The following is a 16,722-nucleotide window of genomic DNA, read 5'->3' as shown; positions in this document are numbered from 1 at the left end:
ATCGCCGCTTATGCAGAAGTGTCAATGCCATTGAGTCTCACCGCTGCGTGCCGTCGTGTCTAGCCGCTATTGTGTGAATGCAGACTGCGCCTTGGATGATGTATTTACTGCACCCGGAGGATGGTCTCTTATCCAGTTCCACTCTCCACTGTCTCAGTCCATTTTCCAATAGGCACATGTCTGTCTAATCATACTGTTAAATAAATACACATGATGTACATGAATACGGATTTAATCCTAATATTTCATCTATGATGAGAGGTCTGCTTCAGACACACGTGCATCTTACTCGTGACTACTTATTTTACTCACTTTATTATTTTTTCAGTTTGTTTATTTCCTGGAAACATTTGCAATGCTAAGTGCAAACAAAATGTTCCACCATTTGATCCACAGTTTATCACACCATAGTTTATCGTTCCTTAGAACTGAGTTTACTTTGAGAGATGATGTGGGATTCTCTAGTAGTGTCACTCAGACGAGTTTTATTGCTTGAGTGCCTAGCTTATTCAAATGACGTAATACGATGAGACTTTTGAGAATAATCTATACATATTAGTTCTTATAATTGGCTTTTACGGTACAATTTGTTTGTTTTCCACAAACAATATCCTATCATATATTTTAACAACATGTAATATTGTCACTCAAATAATAAGATACATGTATATGAATATCGAAATATCGAAAGCCACATAAAATACTCTATTTCATACGAGTGTTGCACACTTGTGTTGGTATTACCAAATAATATTCCTGTATGTTTTTAAAGGTGGTGTTTTCGTGAACGGGCTCATACACAGGTCAGTTCAAGACCAAATGAAAAGAGGTTTTGCTTTAAATCTGGTTTTGTATGAGGGAAAAACTTGTGGGAACACTGTACTTCAGTGTGTTTAGAAAACATCGTGTTGACTGAAACTCAGCTCAGAGCAGTACACAACCTTTATTATTCTCACTGTGTTGCTTGAAACGTTCACAATTTATGTAAAAATGAACAATGCGCATCATCTACTATCAACTGAAGGAAAATATTACAATCACAACAATTCTGATTCCTTGGACTGATAGAGCAGTAACATCAGCTCCGCTGGGATTTCACACAGTGCTCTTTTATAAGTACACACATCATGCTTTGGATCAAATAAGAGGTCAGTTGGGAATCTGTGCCAGACTATTTCATCTTTTTGAATGTACATCGTATTAAACAAATAAATACTACCAGTAAATAAACATTTCAGTGGCATTTTTTCTAATTCTCTCATAAAAAACAGTCTGATATACATTATGAAAAGCTGTACAGCTTAATTATATTCAAACTAAGGACACTTTAGTTTTGTTATAATTACGTTGTTATAAATATATATATATATATTTTACATATATCATTTTTTGTCAAAATATATGGTCGAGCAGACAAATGGGACAAACACACATCTCAACATAAAAGTTATAAATAAGTGTCCAGGTATGGTCATTCAGGAGTAAATGTGGCTGACCATCCTTATGTCCGGTTAGCGGCAGCCACACCCTTCAACCACCATCTCCTGGTAGTTTTTCAGGACCACCCTGTCCGTTTCATCCAGGTAAAGCATCGAAATGGCACTGAGCTCTGTGGGGACACAGCAGGCTTTGGGAATATTGGTGTTTACGGAGTTAACCAGCGTCTGTACGATAGCATGATTGGTGGAGTTCAGGTGATCGGCCAGAGGAAAGGGGCACTCTCCATTACAGTAGAACGCCTGGTACCCTGGGGGCGCCACGATCCAGTCGTTCCAACCCACGTCGCTGAAGTCGACATAGAGCGCATGTCGCCGGCAGTTGCGATTGCGCTTTCGACCCCTTTGCTTGGGGCTGCGCTTTGTCCTGCGCGTCAACGGGTGACTTTTGCCGTCGTGACCAAACGTGACCAGAAGGGGGCGAAACTGATCCCAGTCTTCGCTTGCAACTGGGTGCAAGGAGCGGCTTACGCGCACATGGCGCCCATGCTGACGGGGTGTTTGGTTCAGGTGCAGAACCTCCACGGCAAGGCCGTGGTTGGAGAGCTTGTCGCGGGTCCAGCGCAGTACGGCGGGGCCCACGTCGAAGCTTTCCCAGCGGGACGTGTTGTGACGCACCAATCGGGTGTCCAGGAGTTGTGTGATGATTTGCCCAGCCCGTGGAGGCTTCAACACCTCGTAAATGTTTATGCGATGGAGACCATCGTCTCCTGTGTGCTGGGGATCAGAGCTTGCATCATCTATCTGTTGCCTGTAGAGACGAAGCTCTGCACTGGAGATGAGTTCATCCTCGGGGATGTTGCTGAGATTAAAGAGGAAGCGCAGGGGAGTCTGCCATGACCCATCTGCCTGAAGCTCCTCCACGTGCTCTAGAGAGGAGAAAGAAAAATAGATCAGGGCACTAATTCCTCTATCAATTGCAAATTCATAATTGATCCCAATATCATCATTTTTATTTTCATAAATGGAACAAATTCTTTATTAACACATTTATCTACAATATTTATATTTTCAGTAGGGGCCAAAAACTACGTCCAATGATGTCACAATCTTTCTTTTTAATGACACTGTAGGTCTGACAAAAGCATCAAAATATGTTGCAGTGTGATAGAATCACATTTATCTAATACTAAAGGCAAGAAATGGAATTGCGAGAATACTATGTTTTCAAACATGTTTTCCCAACATTTCTGCTGTCTACCATTGGTTGGGCAAACAGATAACCCCGCCCTATAAACATATGCGATTAATTGGATGGTTGTTACATGCTTTGATGTTGGTCGGAAATTTTCATACATAGCTAATTCTTTGAAAGGGAGAGTTTTTACTTTGTGGGAAAATCAAAAAGCGCAACTGCTTCACTAAGTTAATATAAAAAAAGAGTGTTGCTTTAAAAAAAAACAAATATTTTGTAGCTTATTTTTTTGTTTTGAATACAATATCAATATAAAGGAATAATCTGTTTAACATGCAACAACCCACTATCAACTTGATCCTTTTTTATAGAAATACGTGTTGAGAAAAGTCTCTTAGAACGAGCTAAATAACTATTTACTTAGAAACGCAGAGCGCTGTAAACTGCTTCTGTTGTTTGTATGTGATGGTCTTACCCTCATGATGGAATCCCCTCACAGTATTTGCTCGACTCGTAGACCTCTCGGGATAATCAAAGCTGACGTCGTGGCCAGCGGCATCCTCAAGCTCCCCGGACTGCAGGCGGTACAGGTCGAGCAGATACTGGGGCACAACTGCTGAGTTACTGGGTCGTGGTCGCCTCTGCAACCCGAACATCTGCAGCAGCGTGGCTTCAAAGTCCAGCAGCAGGTCATGACTCTGAGCCAGATGATGAGCTGACACCTTCTTTTTCCCCTCCTCAGGTATTAGACTAGCATAGCTACTCTCTCCCAGTAGGACTTGGCATAATAAAATGACCATCAGCATTCGATTACCAGGAATAATCATGATGTCTCTGGTGAAAAAGATTAAAGGAATAAAAAATACAGTAAGAAATGCTTTCAGTAATTTAACAGTGTGTTCCAAATGCTTGGCCAACACACTACAGCATGTGCAGCCCTGCATGCATTTTTTTACTTGGCTTATTGCAATGATTAAATCTTTGAGTTCCAGGGGGCGATAGAATTCCTTCAAATATTTGTATCTTTAAAGAAAATAAAGCTAGCAAAGCAGACTGTGGATACACACAGGGGGCGTCAGACCGAAAAGTTGCACTTAAAAACACCACAGAATCGACAACCAACTTTACCAAATATTTTTTCTTTTTATATTCTTATCTATTATTAAAACGTAAAATTGGTCACAAATATTTGACAATAATATAAACAATACATCACATAAAAGTAAATTATTATCATATAATTTATATATAAATATATCAGCTAATCAGAATGAACTCTCTCACCAGCTAGTTCTCATGCTGATTTAACATAAAACGGCGTGGAACAAACCACAAAACTATGGTGACCAAATGGCCAGACCATCAAAGCATTGTTGTGTCCAGTACTAAACCTGTCAATAACATTTATACATCTGCTGTTGACCTAAAGGTGAAAATTACCGTATACAACAGTTTGTGCCGATGTCAACTATAGTGCACCCTGCGACAGTGCGGAAGATGCATATTTGTGTTGTGTTATGCACATTACCGAGCTTGAGTATTTATGTCATCCCAAAAAAGTGTTTGAACATGTTTACAATTGAATTGCTTATAATTACACATATTTAATCCTGTTAACAAGAACATACTTAAAAATGTGAGTGCAATGCTAGTTGAATTTAATAATGGTCAAAGCAAACTACAGATTGAACAACCGAACAACTAACCTGGAGCGTTCACATTTTAATGGCTTATAGTAGATGTGCTTAAATAAAAAAGATAATGTTTTTTTAAAGAATGACTAAGCTTTTTAATTTGCCCCAAATATGTAACAAGCCTGTTACACGCATGAATGTCGATAGGCGTGGCCCACTTACCGACAGAAAATAAAGCATGGGAAAACAGTCCATGTTTGTTGAGAGCTGATCCAGGACGAGTTCCTCAGGCAAAGGTTACTTGTTCCTGGAAGGCAGTTTAAGAACTCTGGCGAGGTTCTTTTCCTGAAAGACAAGGAACGCAAACGTTTTGATTTGTTATATTATTAAAGAGCAAACGTTGCACGTAAGCATTGATATAGATTCACTAAGAACCCATTTGCCATACACTGCAGAACAGACAGACAGCTCAACCAATGAGAAGCAGCTTGCGTATCAGATGTCACTTCTGCTCATTTAAGAACCAGGCTCGAAACACCTGAAAGGACGGCAATTCCGATTTACATCAAAATAGAGGTAGGTTTCTCAACACAGTGTTCTATAAGATTGCTTCTTTTAATAACAGTCTGCAATGACAGGTTAAAATCCCTTATTAATAGTCTTTTGAACCCCCCCAGCCCCTGTTATAGTGTACCAACTCAATGATCTGTTAATTCCGTCAACAATAGACCCATTCCAACCGAAAGAGTTATTAGTCTTATTTTGGTGACACATCCGTAACGATTAATGTAAGTGAACGGAGGAAATGCAGTAATAACAATCACAAGTGTTTGTGAAAGGTCTCAGAAAACAATGGCATCACTAAATCCACAGCTGAGCTTAACGCTTGAGCCAAGCAGCGCTTGTACTTTGTCATTTCTTGGATCTAGTTCCACTGGAGCGAGTCCAAGCATTACAACAGGAATGATGCATATTAACAAAACATTATGTGTGTGTGGCCACGAGTGCTGCATTTCTTTCTCTATGTGGTCTGTCCACACACAGTCAAGCAACAGTTGAGCAGTTTGGATACATTAGGATGTTGTTTGTGTTCTGTCACTGTTCTGAAGACAATTATTTAAGATAATGCATTGTGGGTTAGGATCTTTACATTGCATTTACAAGTAAAAAAAAACACTTAAAGACTCAACAATCTGAGAACATATGAAACAACGGGTTACTTCAGACCACCTACTCTTGTTTAAAAGCCCACAAATGCTGCCCTACATATTTACAGGGTCTCTTTTTGATGTGTTTGTATGTGTTGTTGTAAAGCATGTCGTTTGTACTGCAGTTTGCTTCCTTTTACTTGGCAGAACCAGGAAAAGCTCTACACAACAAAAAAGATTAGATTGAACACATGGTTCTTTGGGCATGAGACAATGATAAGTACTTAGTGCCAGGACTTTACGTTTGCCATGCTTCGTTCAGATATCACTGCCCTAAAACGGCCTTTAAATTAACACTACACAGATGTGGTGCAAATGACATGTGGAAACCTCACAAAATAGCATGAAGCAAACTTTCAGATAACTTTTAGACAATAACACACGTTTAATAGAAGGTTACACGTCTTTGTGCCAATGATAAATACTCTCCATGCACCAAACATCTTATACCCGTGTGGTTCAGTGTAAGGTTTCTTTGTCATAATTCATTTCAGAAAATCCCAGACGGGTTCTAATGCTTCACTTTGAGGCATCAATCTTAACCCCAACTCTTTTGAGACACAGCACAGGTCTCGAGGTCAAACGGACTGATTCAGATTTACTCTGCTCAAAGATGTTTAACCCTTTCCCCCAGTTTGCAAACACGTTCCTTGTTTAGCTTTGCAGAATTGAGAACAGAAACAGTTACTTTATCACTTAATTGTGATAAAAGGCCAGAATGCTTCATTTTGTATAAACCAATGCAAAGGTTAACCAGACATGTGTTTAAAGCAGACTTTCTAAAAGGTTTTATATACTTTCATGCTTTTAAGTTAACCATGGTTCTATTACAGTAAAAGTGTACTTATCCATTTTATTTGGCAGTCTGATTGCCATTTACCATTTACTAGTAATATCATGGTTAAACTACAAATACCACGGAAAATTGCTGATTTTCGTAAGGGCATGGTACTCCAAAATAACAGTTTTACAATTACTTTAATTCAATAACGACTGTGGTAAATTGGTACCAACGGTGTCATTATAAAATTGAATTAAAGAAAGATCATGAAAGATAGTTACAGTAGGCTACTTTAAGCAAATGCCAAATATGTTTGGGGGATTATAATAATAATAATTATATTATAATAATAATAATTAAAAATGATCTAACCAGATGCGAACGCTCTTTGCAACCGTGAGTATACCCAGTGTATCGTAAGCGTTGCGCGCTCTTCTTTTTGAACGTTGCGCGTTTGATCATAATTGTAGTTTTGTTGCGTCGCGTATTTGGACGCGGAGACGGGTCTTTCGATTAAAAGAGAGCCTTTTTATGCTTCGCGTCGCGACGCACTTGCGCTCTTTGCGCAAAGTAACCATATCGCGTACGAGCGTAATCTGCGTAAAACGCTTTTAAAATGTTTCGAATTTGCTCACACGTGCCATTCTTGCGTGCCAATAAGTGTATGCCTGTGACTATATTAAAATATCGCAACACCACACCTGGTGACTTTGTAAAAGGCTATCCTTTAAATAGGACGGTGCCGACTTACCATTGGTGGAGGTGCAAACGTTATCCGTAGGATGAGAAGACGGCGAAAGAGAGGACACTTCAAAAAACAAAAGTCCAAAGCCCTGGCGGAAACGTTGAAGTCATTAATTCCACATCAAATCCCCTAGAAGGACCCTAAACAGTCTAATCTCTGTAGCTCCAAAGATGTCCAAGAGTTCTCCAGATGGGAGAAGCGCACCGACTGTTCGTGCATGCAGATTTACAGGCTGTTTTTATGGGTCCGCCCTATAAAGTCCCCGTGCCTCCTCCCCTACACCCTCCTAACGCCGAACACCTCGCATAAACCCCACAGATCTTATTATCTGTTGAATTCACGCACGCTTTCTTCAGTGGGACTTTGGATACTGTCGTATCGTGTGTCGGTTCAACAGAAAGCGTATGCAATCCATTACAAAGTCTTTGGAGATTTCATCATATTGGTTGACCACACTACAGTGACGCAGGGAAGGGAGTTGAGAGCGAATGTATGTTCTGAGTCACAGAGAAATAAATAGAATGAAAACAATGTGCACTATTAAAAACGAAGAGTTATTTAATGTTTTTGCTGCAAGTGTAGCTATTTTGTGGCAGTGTAGTGTTCATGGGTGGGCTTCATCACATAAGCAAAAGGACTAAACAATGAAAGCAATTAAAGATATTTGTGGAAAGCGTCCACACTTATAAAAGAGCGCAGTTGTTATCTTTATAGCTAAATCGACTCGAAACTAATGATGCCATAATAAATAATTTTGGAATTGAACCCTTTACTTTACATTACACATCTGACCTGTTGGATAACATGCAATTTGTATAAAATGTTGTCTTGGTCTAGTATGCAACGATTTGCATGTATATAACAAACACACTTTCATGTAGGCTGCAAAAAACCCACTTCATTCTAAATGAATTTGAGTCAGATGTTTACGCTTAATGCAGATGCAAATAAATCATTTAAAGTTTGTCTGTGAAAAACTGCATATGATTCACTGAAGTCTTTCTTCGTTTGACCTTCTGCCCCTATAACAACAATTAACCCCCAGTGTGAGAAGAAATCCTCGCAGACATTCTCATTACCATATTACTTACCTGTCTGGCTCAAGGTGGTGATAAAGTAACATGCAGCCCTCCCCCGTTTGCACAATCTGGGTCATTGGTAGAGAAAACATCACCACATACAGTATTTAAAGCCGAGGGTGTTTCATTTTGTAGCATTTAACTGTTTGCTTTGTTGTTTCGCATTTGTGCTCTAAAAGTGGTGTGTGTCGAATCGACGTTCCCCTGTAAGATCAGAAGCTTGTCCTCCTGTAGGAGGAGCCAAAGAATGTTTCTCTCTCCCGTATGGTGTCTGACAGGGCCGTTGGGTAGCTATGGAGGTCAACACTTACCTATGAAAACCAGCCCATAATTAAAGAGTCGAGAGCACAGACCCCTGACCGCTGTCATAACACAGTGCTCTCATCTTCTGGTCAAGAGCTATGAGGCACTTACCAGTGCAGACATGCACCTGATGATCGATCAAACAGCACTTTCACCGGGTCTCCTGCATTCTTGAGGCCGTCACCTCTTGGCTCATCTAATGGTCTGAGGCACAGCATGCACACAGTGTTTTTTGTGAAGGAAGGGCTCTTTTTGATCCCCCTGCTTGACGCGGTGTGGAAAGAGAAGTAAACGTAAAGGAGGGAAAGTTCGAGCCAATATTGGGAAAGGCATGTTGCGTCATAGCCAAAGTAGATGGCAAACATTGTGAATGTTTTAACCGAGTTGAAACCAAGAGAACAAAAGACCACCCCAAGATAGTGCTAATAATGCTCCAAACAAATTCCCTAAGCACTGGTAAGACAGTGTGTGTATGGAGGAGATTGTTTCAGCAGTTCAGAGATCTAATCACTGATCAGTGATTTAAGAGTTTGGCAACATAAATGAACCTCAAATCTATAAGGTTTTGAAATGAGATATATTTCATTTCATGTTTAATCCTATTGGCTGAGCTGTCGACACATAGTATGTATTAATGTTGTGCTTGTACTGCTTGGTAAAGTCCTCTCTTAGGGTTAAGCTTTCTTAACTCCTTTTCTTAATATTCTTGTTTTATTTTTTAAGTTTTTCTTTATTTACATTGAAGGATCAATTAAACCTTGAATGTGGTCAAATATTGAACAAATCAACAAATGATATTGACAACTGACTGTTCATGTTTTGTCAATAAATGTATTTATTTGTTATTGTTTATTTGTTCGAAATACGATAGGTTGTTGGGTTGAAATAAGATCCACAAAAAGTCACTGATTTGCCCGGATCATGAAGCATTTTAAAGATTTCTTAAACCAGATGTGTCTGTATCTCTCCATTAAACAGAGCGTGGCTATCTCTATTCCTCTGACAGCTGGCCAAAAGATGTGCGGATGGATTTATCAGAGCTGCTTGCTGAAGTGTGTAGGACCGCAGACCTTTTTTTAGTTTGTTTTGTAAGTGTTGGAAGACACTCTTGCCACAACACTGTCCAGACCGTAGCAGCGCTGGACCTCTGGAGGTCACAAAGGGGAATTTTCACAATAGATTTAAAAGCTTCTTTTATCAGAAGATGGAGCGGCGCTTGAGAATGTTCCTTTCAAGAAGACGCTCCAACACTTGAGAGCGATCATCGCTGTTAGTACGGAATCAGTAACACAGGAGTATGAGTGAGAATCTCAAACGTTGAATTAAGAGCGATGAAAACACTTTATCAAGCACTTAAATTTGCACGCTAAATCTAGAAAAGGCTGAACTTTTAAGTAATTACTTCTTGATTAGTTTTTCATTTCTTACCAAGGATGCAACAGTGTCATGTATGTCAAATATGACATGTAATGAGTAAAAATGAAGAATGATTGACGTAAACCCTAAATAGCAACAGAATATGTTTGTCCTATGTCATTTCTTAAGCTGTAATTTTCTGCAATTATATGTGCAAAAATATGTTTTCATTTGTATATTTAGGAAATATAATATGTCGGCTATGATCTTCGGCAGGAAAAAGTCCTGCAATCCTATTTTAAAAAATGTTTACAATGTGTGTCCACAGGCCTCCAAGTACCCAGTTACTTAAAACCAGTAATATGAAATGTGCATTTTATGCCCGTTCCAAACACAATCCATCCAATAAGAATTTACAGTCAAAAGAAACCATTTTATAATCATAGATCATAAAACATAAAAATTCTCTGCCCAATCCTTTGAACTGCAAACCTTCTTTGACCAAACGCCAAAGCAACATGCTAAAACCTTTAAAGGAAGGGATGGCACTCTCGCACCCGTGTCTCCCGCTCTAGCCTCTCTCTCTTTTTCCAGCATATTTATTTTTACTGCACATCCATATCCTTAAGCCCTCTTAACATTTCAGGCCATTGAGAAGCTCTTAGGAGGATGAACGAGCGTTAACTGCATCTTTTCAAACCTTGACATTTAATACTCAATATAAATCTCTCGAGAGACCTGTTATTTTTTCAAGAATGTAATTACATACTTTCAAATAAAACTTGAAAGGGCCAAACAAGTTTTAAAACACAGTGTGTGCTCTCCGGACGGCGGGAAGGAATTCCAAGCAGTTGGAATATGCTAACATCTCAGTGTGTGTGTAAACCGCGAGCTCTTGGAAGGACAACATAGTATTCTGCGCTTCGGCCTCGATGCGTTACAAAATCTAGACACAATTTTAGTTGCTTTTATACTGACTTGTAAAGGGATTTCCGACATCAGCGACAGACCGCAGATAGTTGCTTGCAAATGCCTCTTGTTAATTCTAGCAAAGTGACTATTTGACTATAGAAGTGTTATTGCTTTGCAATGGGTATGTAATATGTGATGTTTGTTATGCATTTACTAAACAGTTTTTTTAAAACTAAGTATTTTAATTGATCATTTTCGCCTGACAGGTTGAGGATTATTTATGACACAACACAATAACCTGGCTATAAAACCCTACTCACTGTAGTCTAGCCATTAAACTACATTGAGTGACAGTTTAATAGATTGTCTACCCTCTTACATCAAAAGTAATAAAATGTTCATGGTGTGAACATTATCAGTGCTAATGTGTCATCATACCTCATTTCCTTTCAAGAAAAGGTATGATGATACATTATAACCTTTTACGAGGTACATGTATTTTGAGATATGCCATTTTATTCCTGTGCTAATTCACGAGGTTTGTGTTTTTAATTTCGCCTTGTGAGTGAAGTTCGGTGGAAAAGTGTGCGATCAGGCAGTTAGCTCATTCTGCAGCTGTCAGACCTACAACAGCAGTTTAAAGATCTCAACATTTCCATGCTTATAATTTCTCAGTGGGACACCGCGCATTTTATGTGAAGGACTATGGGAAAAAACAACCCAGCAAGACCTGAAGCCTTGAGGTCAAACGCCAGCAACACAATTAAAAAAGGACAACAGCTCCTCAAAGCAAAGCCCCTCCCAAGTTCCTTCCAGCTAGCATGTGATTACCAGCGGAGCGCCGCTTTAACTTTGGGAGTGGTCAGGAAAACTTGGCAGGGCTTGGGGCAACAGTTCTCCAAGTACGAATGAGTGCGCTTTTTGGCCAAGTGTACAGATCCAACTGAAACGAACAGGAGAAAATACACACGGAGCAAATGAGCTGTGGTTCACTGGAATAGAGAATTTGTGTATTTAAGAGATAGAATAAACAATAAAAAAACACTGTTGACAGTGAGGCTTTAATAAACCATTTGAGTTTTTTGTGTAAATTCAACACAATCTCATGGCAATTCATAAAGTTTTTTTATATGGATACACTTGGGGAGCTTGGGGGACCGTGGTTTCATCGTTCAGTTTATAATGAGATATTATTACGTTTTAAAGTAACGCGCCCTCTAGCTCACATGAAATTACCTTTGACGGTCACTAAAAGTGTGTTTGTTTATATGGAATGTGTATGAACTTTATACAAAGCCCCGTTGTTACGATATTAAATTTGCTTTTACATGTATGTATTTGGCAATTGCTTTGGAAATGCGATTACACTTCATTCAAGGCAGACAATTTATTAGTATGCGTGTTCCCGGAGATCGAACCAGTTATTTTCTCACTTTGAATCAGAATTCTGTAAACGTCTTGTAATTTTCCCTGAAATTCCAATTAAACATCCAGTGAGGCATGAGCGATTCAATTTAGATCTACAAAAAAGAACCCTTCACCACCAAAGGTCGGCAGAACACGAGATTAATGTTGTGTCACTATATCACAAGACAGCGAGTTTAGTGTAGTCAAGTCATTAAACGAGTAAACATGTTGTCTGTTCTGAAGCGACAAGGTTATGTGACACAACGGCATAATAATTCAATCACTAGGAGATCTACGTCCCGTGATCGTGCCCTGGATTACTGACTGACGCTCATTTCTTGCTAGGTTTGTAATTGTGGGTTATTGTGCCTGTGTGAGCTATTTTAGAATGAAGTCTTTAAACGTTTCTGCTCGGCTGAGCATTGTTTGTTTTCTGTGCTGTTTTCTTCTACTTGTTGGAGAGATGAGGTTGAAAATCACCGTATCATGACGGTAAGTCTCTGTTTAAGTCCCGCCACAGTTTTGGCCTTGCTGTAGGTTTAGAACAGACTGTCGGCACCTCCGTTTTTCTACATGTAAGTTAGTGTGCAAGTAACATGCTGTGCATAACCAAATGACGGGAACGTGACCTGAAAAAAATTTGAGGTGAAAGTAGGCACGTATGGCAAGCCGAATTAGCTTTTAATCATTCTCACGATATGAATTGTTGATATCAACAATACAATTTTTACTAGTGAAAACTACAATTCTTGATATCAAGAATAGAATTTCTCCTGGTAACAATTGATATTTTTGATATCAGTAATTACATTTTTACTATTTAAATATCACAGTAGACTGCCATTCAAATTCAAGTTTTCACTAGTAAAAATTAAATTGTTGATATTGAAAATTAATATCCTTAAAATTATTAAAAGCTAATTCGGCTTGTATAGGCCATAGGCACGTGACTTGATCATCTCATCCGTAATTGTTCCAGAAATTTGCTAAATGTCACCTCAGGCAGGTATTGGACAAAAAACAATGGAATGAGTAATAAAAAATGAATCCTATTTTTTCGTGTCTGCTAGTAAGCAGTACTTTGCGATGTGATGAAATTACATTTACAATAATAACAAAACTTAAATGACATTTGACCGAGTCAGTAAATCTGTATTTCATATCAAGCAACCACATCGCATACACCTAATTTTGGATAAATCCAGATTCAAGAACTTAAAGTTGAAACAACTGATGCATGTCAATTTTTTTTAAATGGGTTTAAAATGGATAAGTAATACTTGTAAATTCACTTACACAGGTTAATAAAAGAAAACCCACAGGCGATGTATGCAAGACACGTACACAAATGTTTGCACGATGTACAATCTGATTTGTGTTTAAACAGTGTTGTAAAGTGATATTTAACAGAAATTGTATTGTAAATATTGTTGCATTTGTTTACGTCAGCTTTGTAAACAAATTCACGTGTATCGCTGACAACTTTGCGACAGTATTTACAGCACACGTACCAGACAATTGCGCTTATCAACCACATTGGGGTAACCATACACCAAAACAGCTCGTTGTTGCTTTAATGATATCATTTTTTATATAATAATAATAACACTTCTGAATGATGTAATGCACTAATTAATACTGCTGTTCATTCTCCGGCCTCATTTGGTTGCCAAAAAAATTCAGGAAGAGCTAAAATGGGGGTGTATGGCGTGCTGAGGGCCCTCTACTGTTGCCATGACAGCAGACCAAACACAAATGTATGTGGAACGTGCTTCACCGCCAGATCTTCTGCATTACTGCATTGGTTTTCCCGCTGGAGCTCGGCCTCATCACCTGCAGTGGGAAAGAGGAGGTGACATAAAGGGGTAGAGGTGGAAACGCCTGAAACCTTCATCAAGGTCTCCAACCGCATTCCGGTTTTAGCACGATCACAATATTCCCCGTGGTGAGTTTCTCAGCAGGCCTTCAGCTTTTAGCAGCCAGTGAAAAAAAATGTTCTGCTCATTCATCGTGGAAGATTTGCCAGGTTTAATTTAAAGGTTTTTCAACCTGCTAATTATCTCTCTATTCAATATTCACTGTTGGGAGAAAATCCAAGGCACACCTAGATACTGTCTAAACGACCATCATCAAACACAGCCTTCCAACATCAGTCACCAATGATGTATTATTATAAATGTTCAGTTTCGTGACACAGATCTGCGGTTTCCATAGAGCTTTCTGTTTCGAGCGATCACAACCCATAAGTACAAACTAATGGTACATTTAGACAACAATCCTGTACTAAAGATAGAAAACATTGTCCTTTGCATTTTATTAAAGTTTGCATACAGTTTAAAACGTATGCCAGGCCAGATGTTGCCTATACGTCACTCTATATAGAAACACAACTTGCCTGCGCACGGGGGCTGTTTGAATACCCTTTCTTTGTGTAGATGTGGGTTTAGAATTGGGCAGCTGCAAATAATAGATCTGCATTGATCGAAGTAGTGGTCCAGTAAATCTGTACATTGTTGTTTTGGTTGTCAAAAATTTGTGCATGCCTAAAGGCTCAACACGTAATCCGGGTGATGTCACCGTTTTCACAAATTCTCGTTTTTATAGTCAACAGGAAACCATTGCAGGGTTATTCTCACAGTTCCTGTTTTCAAAAGTCTGCCTTTTCAGGCCCCCACAAGTCTATAGTCTAATAAACAAACAACCAAAAAGCATGCTAAATCAAAACTACTTAAGTAATATTGTGTAATTTTTGTTATATGTGTATACAGTTTTATGTGTCCACTGAGTCAGATGTACATGCAATGAATGCAATAACTACTCTGTAAGGTTGATTAAAATCAATCATTCATTTTGTGTTTTTGGCTGTAAATTCTTAAAAAAATTAACGCAATTTAAATAGAACATTTGGTTAAAAATGAACTTCTAAGGAAGTGGTTCTAAAACTTAACTTTTACGTTGTACGGCTCCCTTTGTGTAGAGTACATCGCTTTGCGGTCCCCATTATAAAAACGTATAATCTTAAACTTCGAATTAAAATCAATCATTCATTTTGTGTTTTTGGCTGTAAAATTCTTAAAAAAATTAACGCAATTTAAATAGAACATTTGGTTAAAAATGAACTTCTAAGGAAGTGGTTCTCAAACTTAACTTTTACGTTGTACGGCTCCCTTTGTGTAGAGTACATCGCTTTGCGGTCCCCATTATAAAAACGTATAATCTTAAACTTCGAATCTTAATCACACCAAAAACTAATTCTGTTGTAACATCAATACTTTTGGTTGGTGGTCTTTTTTTATGATGTTTTATTATATAAAATTGGTGATAAATGTCTATATTTCATATACCTGTAATGGCACAAAATCTGTGACCCCCCTGGATCCATCTTGGGTCCCCAGTTTGACAACCACTTCTCTAAGGTATTGATAAAAAAGGTATTGATGAAAAATTACCAGTACACAGAATGTTATATGGCTATATAAGAATCGAAATCTGCTGATGTGTAATGTAACAAATCGTGTAGAAAATTATTTTATTTGAAAATAAAACAACATGTTGTCAAACTTTGATAACTGCCTTAATCTTTTAAGCAACAAGAAGCTCTAATATTTCCAAAAGATATGGGGTTTGTTTTAGTTTGAGTTTAGTTTTTGTTTATATTAAGTTAATAATTTTTAGTGCCTCATTTTTGTGGCTTAAATAAATTACAAGTTATTAAATTTGGCATGTATCATAAATTCTGTTTCAAGCTCAAATAAAAAAAATCCAGGTGACTTCCTTCACATGTGCAAAGGTCCACAAAACCCCGCTCAGGGCCCCTCCCTAGACACTCATTGATCTTAAACAACTGATGATTGGCTCTTTTTACTTAAAGGACGGACTTCCGTCACTAGATCGTCCATATTGATTGCTGCACTTTTCCCCTTTCACAGTAGTAGAACTTTGGCATCGTGTTCATATCTAGAATCTTTGATAGCTGATCATGCAAACTCGACATTATTGCCACGACTCCAACATTGTATTCATTACAAATTCATATCACAGTCCAAACAGTTGAGGTCTGACTGTTCTCACACCTCACCGAGGGACAGCGGTATGCTGCAGCTGAACACGTCAAGCGGCGTCAGCATAAATTTTCCACATATCACCTCCATTGGAGGCCTATAAAGCTGATTTATTATAAATACAGCTCCCCGGTGTTTACTGCACACATTCTTTTGTCTGCTACATCTTTCAAAGTGAGCATCTGCAGGTGCTGAATGTCTGTCTCAGCTGTGCAGACGTGAGCAGTGAAGTTTTAAAAACAACAAACCATATGCCGTTGAAAGAGCGGGGGGGGTCAAAAAGTAGTTTCATTGTTAAGTATATAATCATCTGAGTTAAGGTTCCTACGATTTTTTTGTTTTGTTGAGAATTTCATAATATTCAAGATGATTTAATGGTGCCGTTTGTTTTAAAGGTGCTGTTAAGTGACCTTAGCTGTTCACCACACCAAAATTACCCACTAAAATAGATACACCTCTGAATCTAAACCCCGTCCCTGTATAGATCTACACCCATCTTAAACAGATAAAATGATGCCAGAAGTCAAAAACAATGCCGACAAAATTACTTTTCCAAGAAAGACTGATGCTCTCAGTTTCCTCATTGTGGCCTGTCAGGTAGACTA

At 38.6% G+C, this 16,722-nt stretch overlaps 1 protein-coding gene across 1 annotated transcript; it reads right to left on the bottom strand.

The window, feature by feature from the left end:
- Nucleotides 1-924: 924 nt before the first annotated feature.
- Nucleotides 925-7,081, bottom strand: bmp4 (bone morphogenetic protein 4). Its single transcript, XM_079457941.1, has 4 exons — nt 7,006-7,081; nt 4,488-4,610; nt 3,107-3,465; nt 925-2,365 (listed from the first exon to the last, which is right to left on the bottom strand). The coding sequence occupies exons 3-4, from the start codon at nt 3,456-3,458 to the stop codon at nt 1,512-1,514; spliced, it is 1,206 nt and encodes a 401-aa protein (XP_079314067.1). The 5' UTR covers nt 3,459-3,465; nt 4,488-4,610; nt 7,006-7,081; the 3' UTR covers nt 925-1,511.
- Nucleotides 7,082-16,722: the final 9,641 nt, after the last annotated feature.

This window comes from Barbatula barbatula (genome assembly GCF_947034865.1).
Source record: "Barbatula barbatula genome assembly, chromosome: 6".
In the NCBI taxonomy this organism is placed as follows: domain Eukaryota; kingdom Metazoa; phylum Chordata; class Actinopteri; order Cypriniformes; family Nemacheilidae; genus Barbatula; species Barbatula barbatula.
The sequence above is the reverse complement of the archived record's forward strand: the minus strand, read 5'-3'. Positions and strand labels throughout refer to the sequence as shown.

Bases quoted from the DNA above. Each gene is read 5' to 3' on its own strand.
- bmp4 (XM_079457941.1), bottom strand. From the start codon at position 3,458: ATGATTATTCCTGGTAATCGAATGCTGATGGTCATTTTATTATGCCAA. The intron at 2,366-3,106 runs GTAAGACCATCA...TCTCCTCTCTAG, and splicing joins GAGGGGATTCCATCATGAGG to AGCACGTGGAGGAGCTTCAG.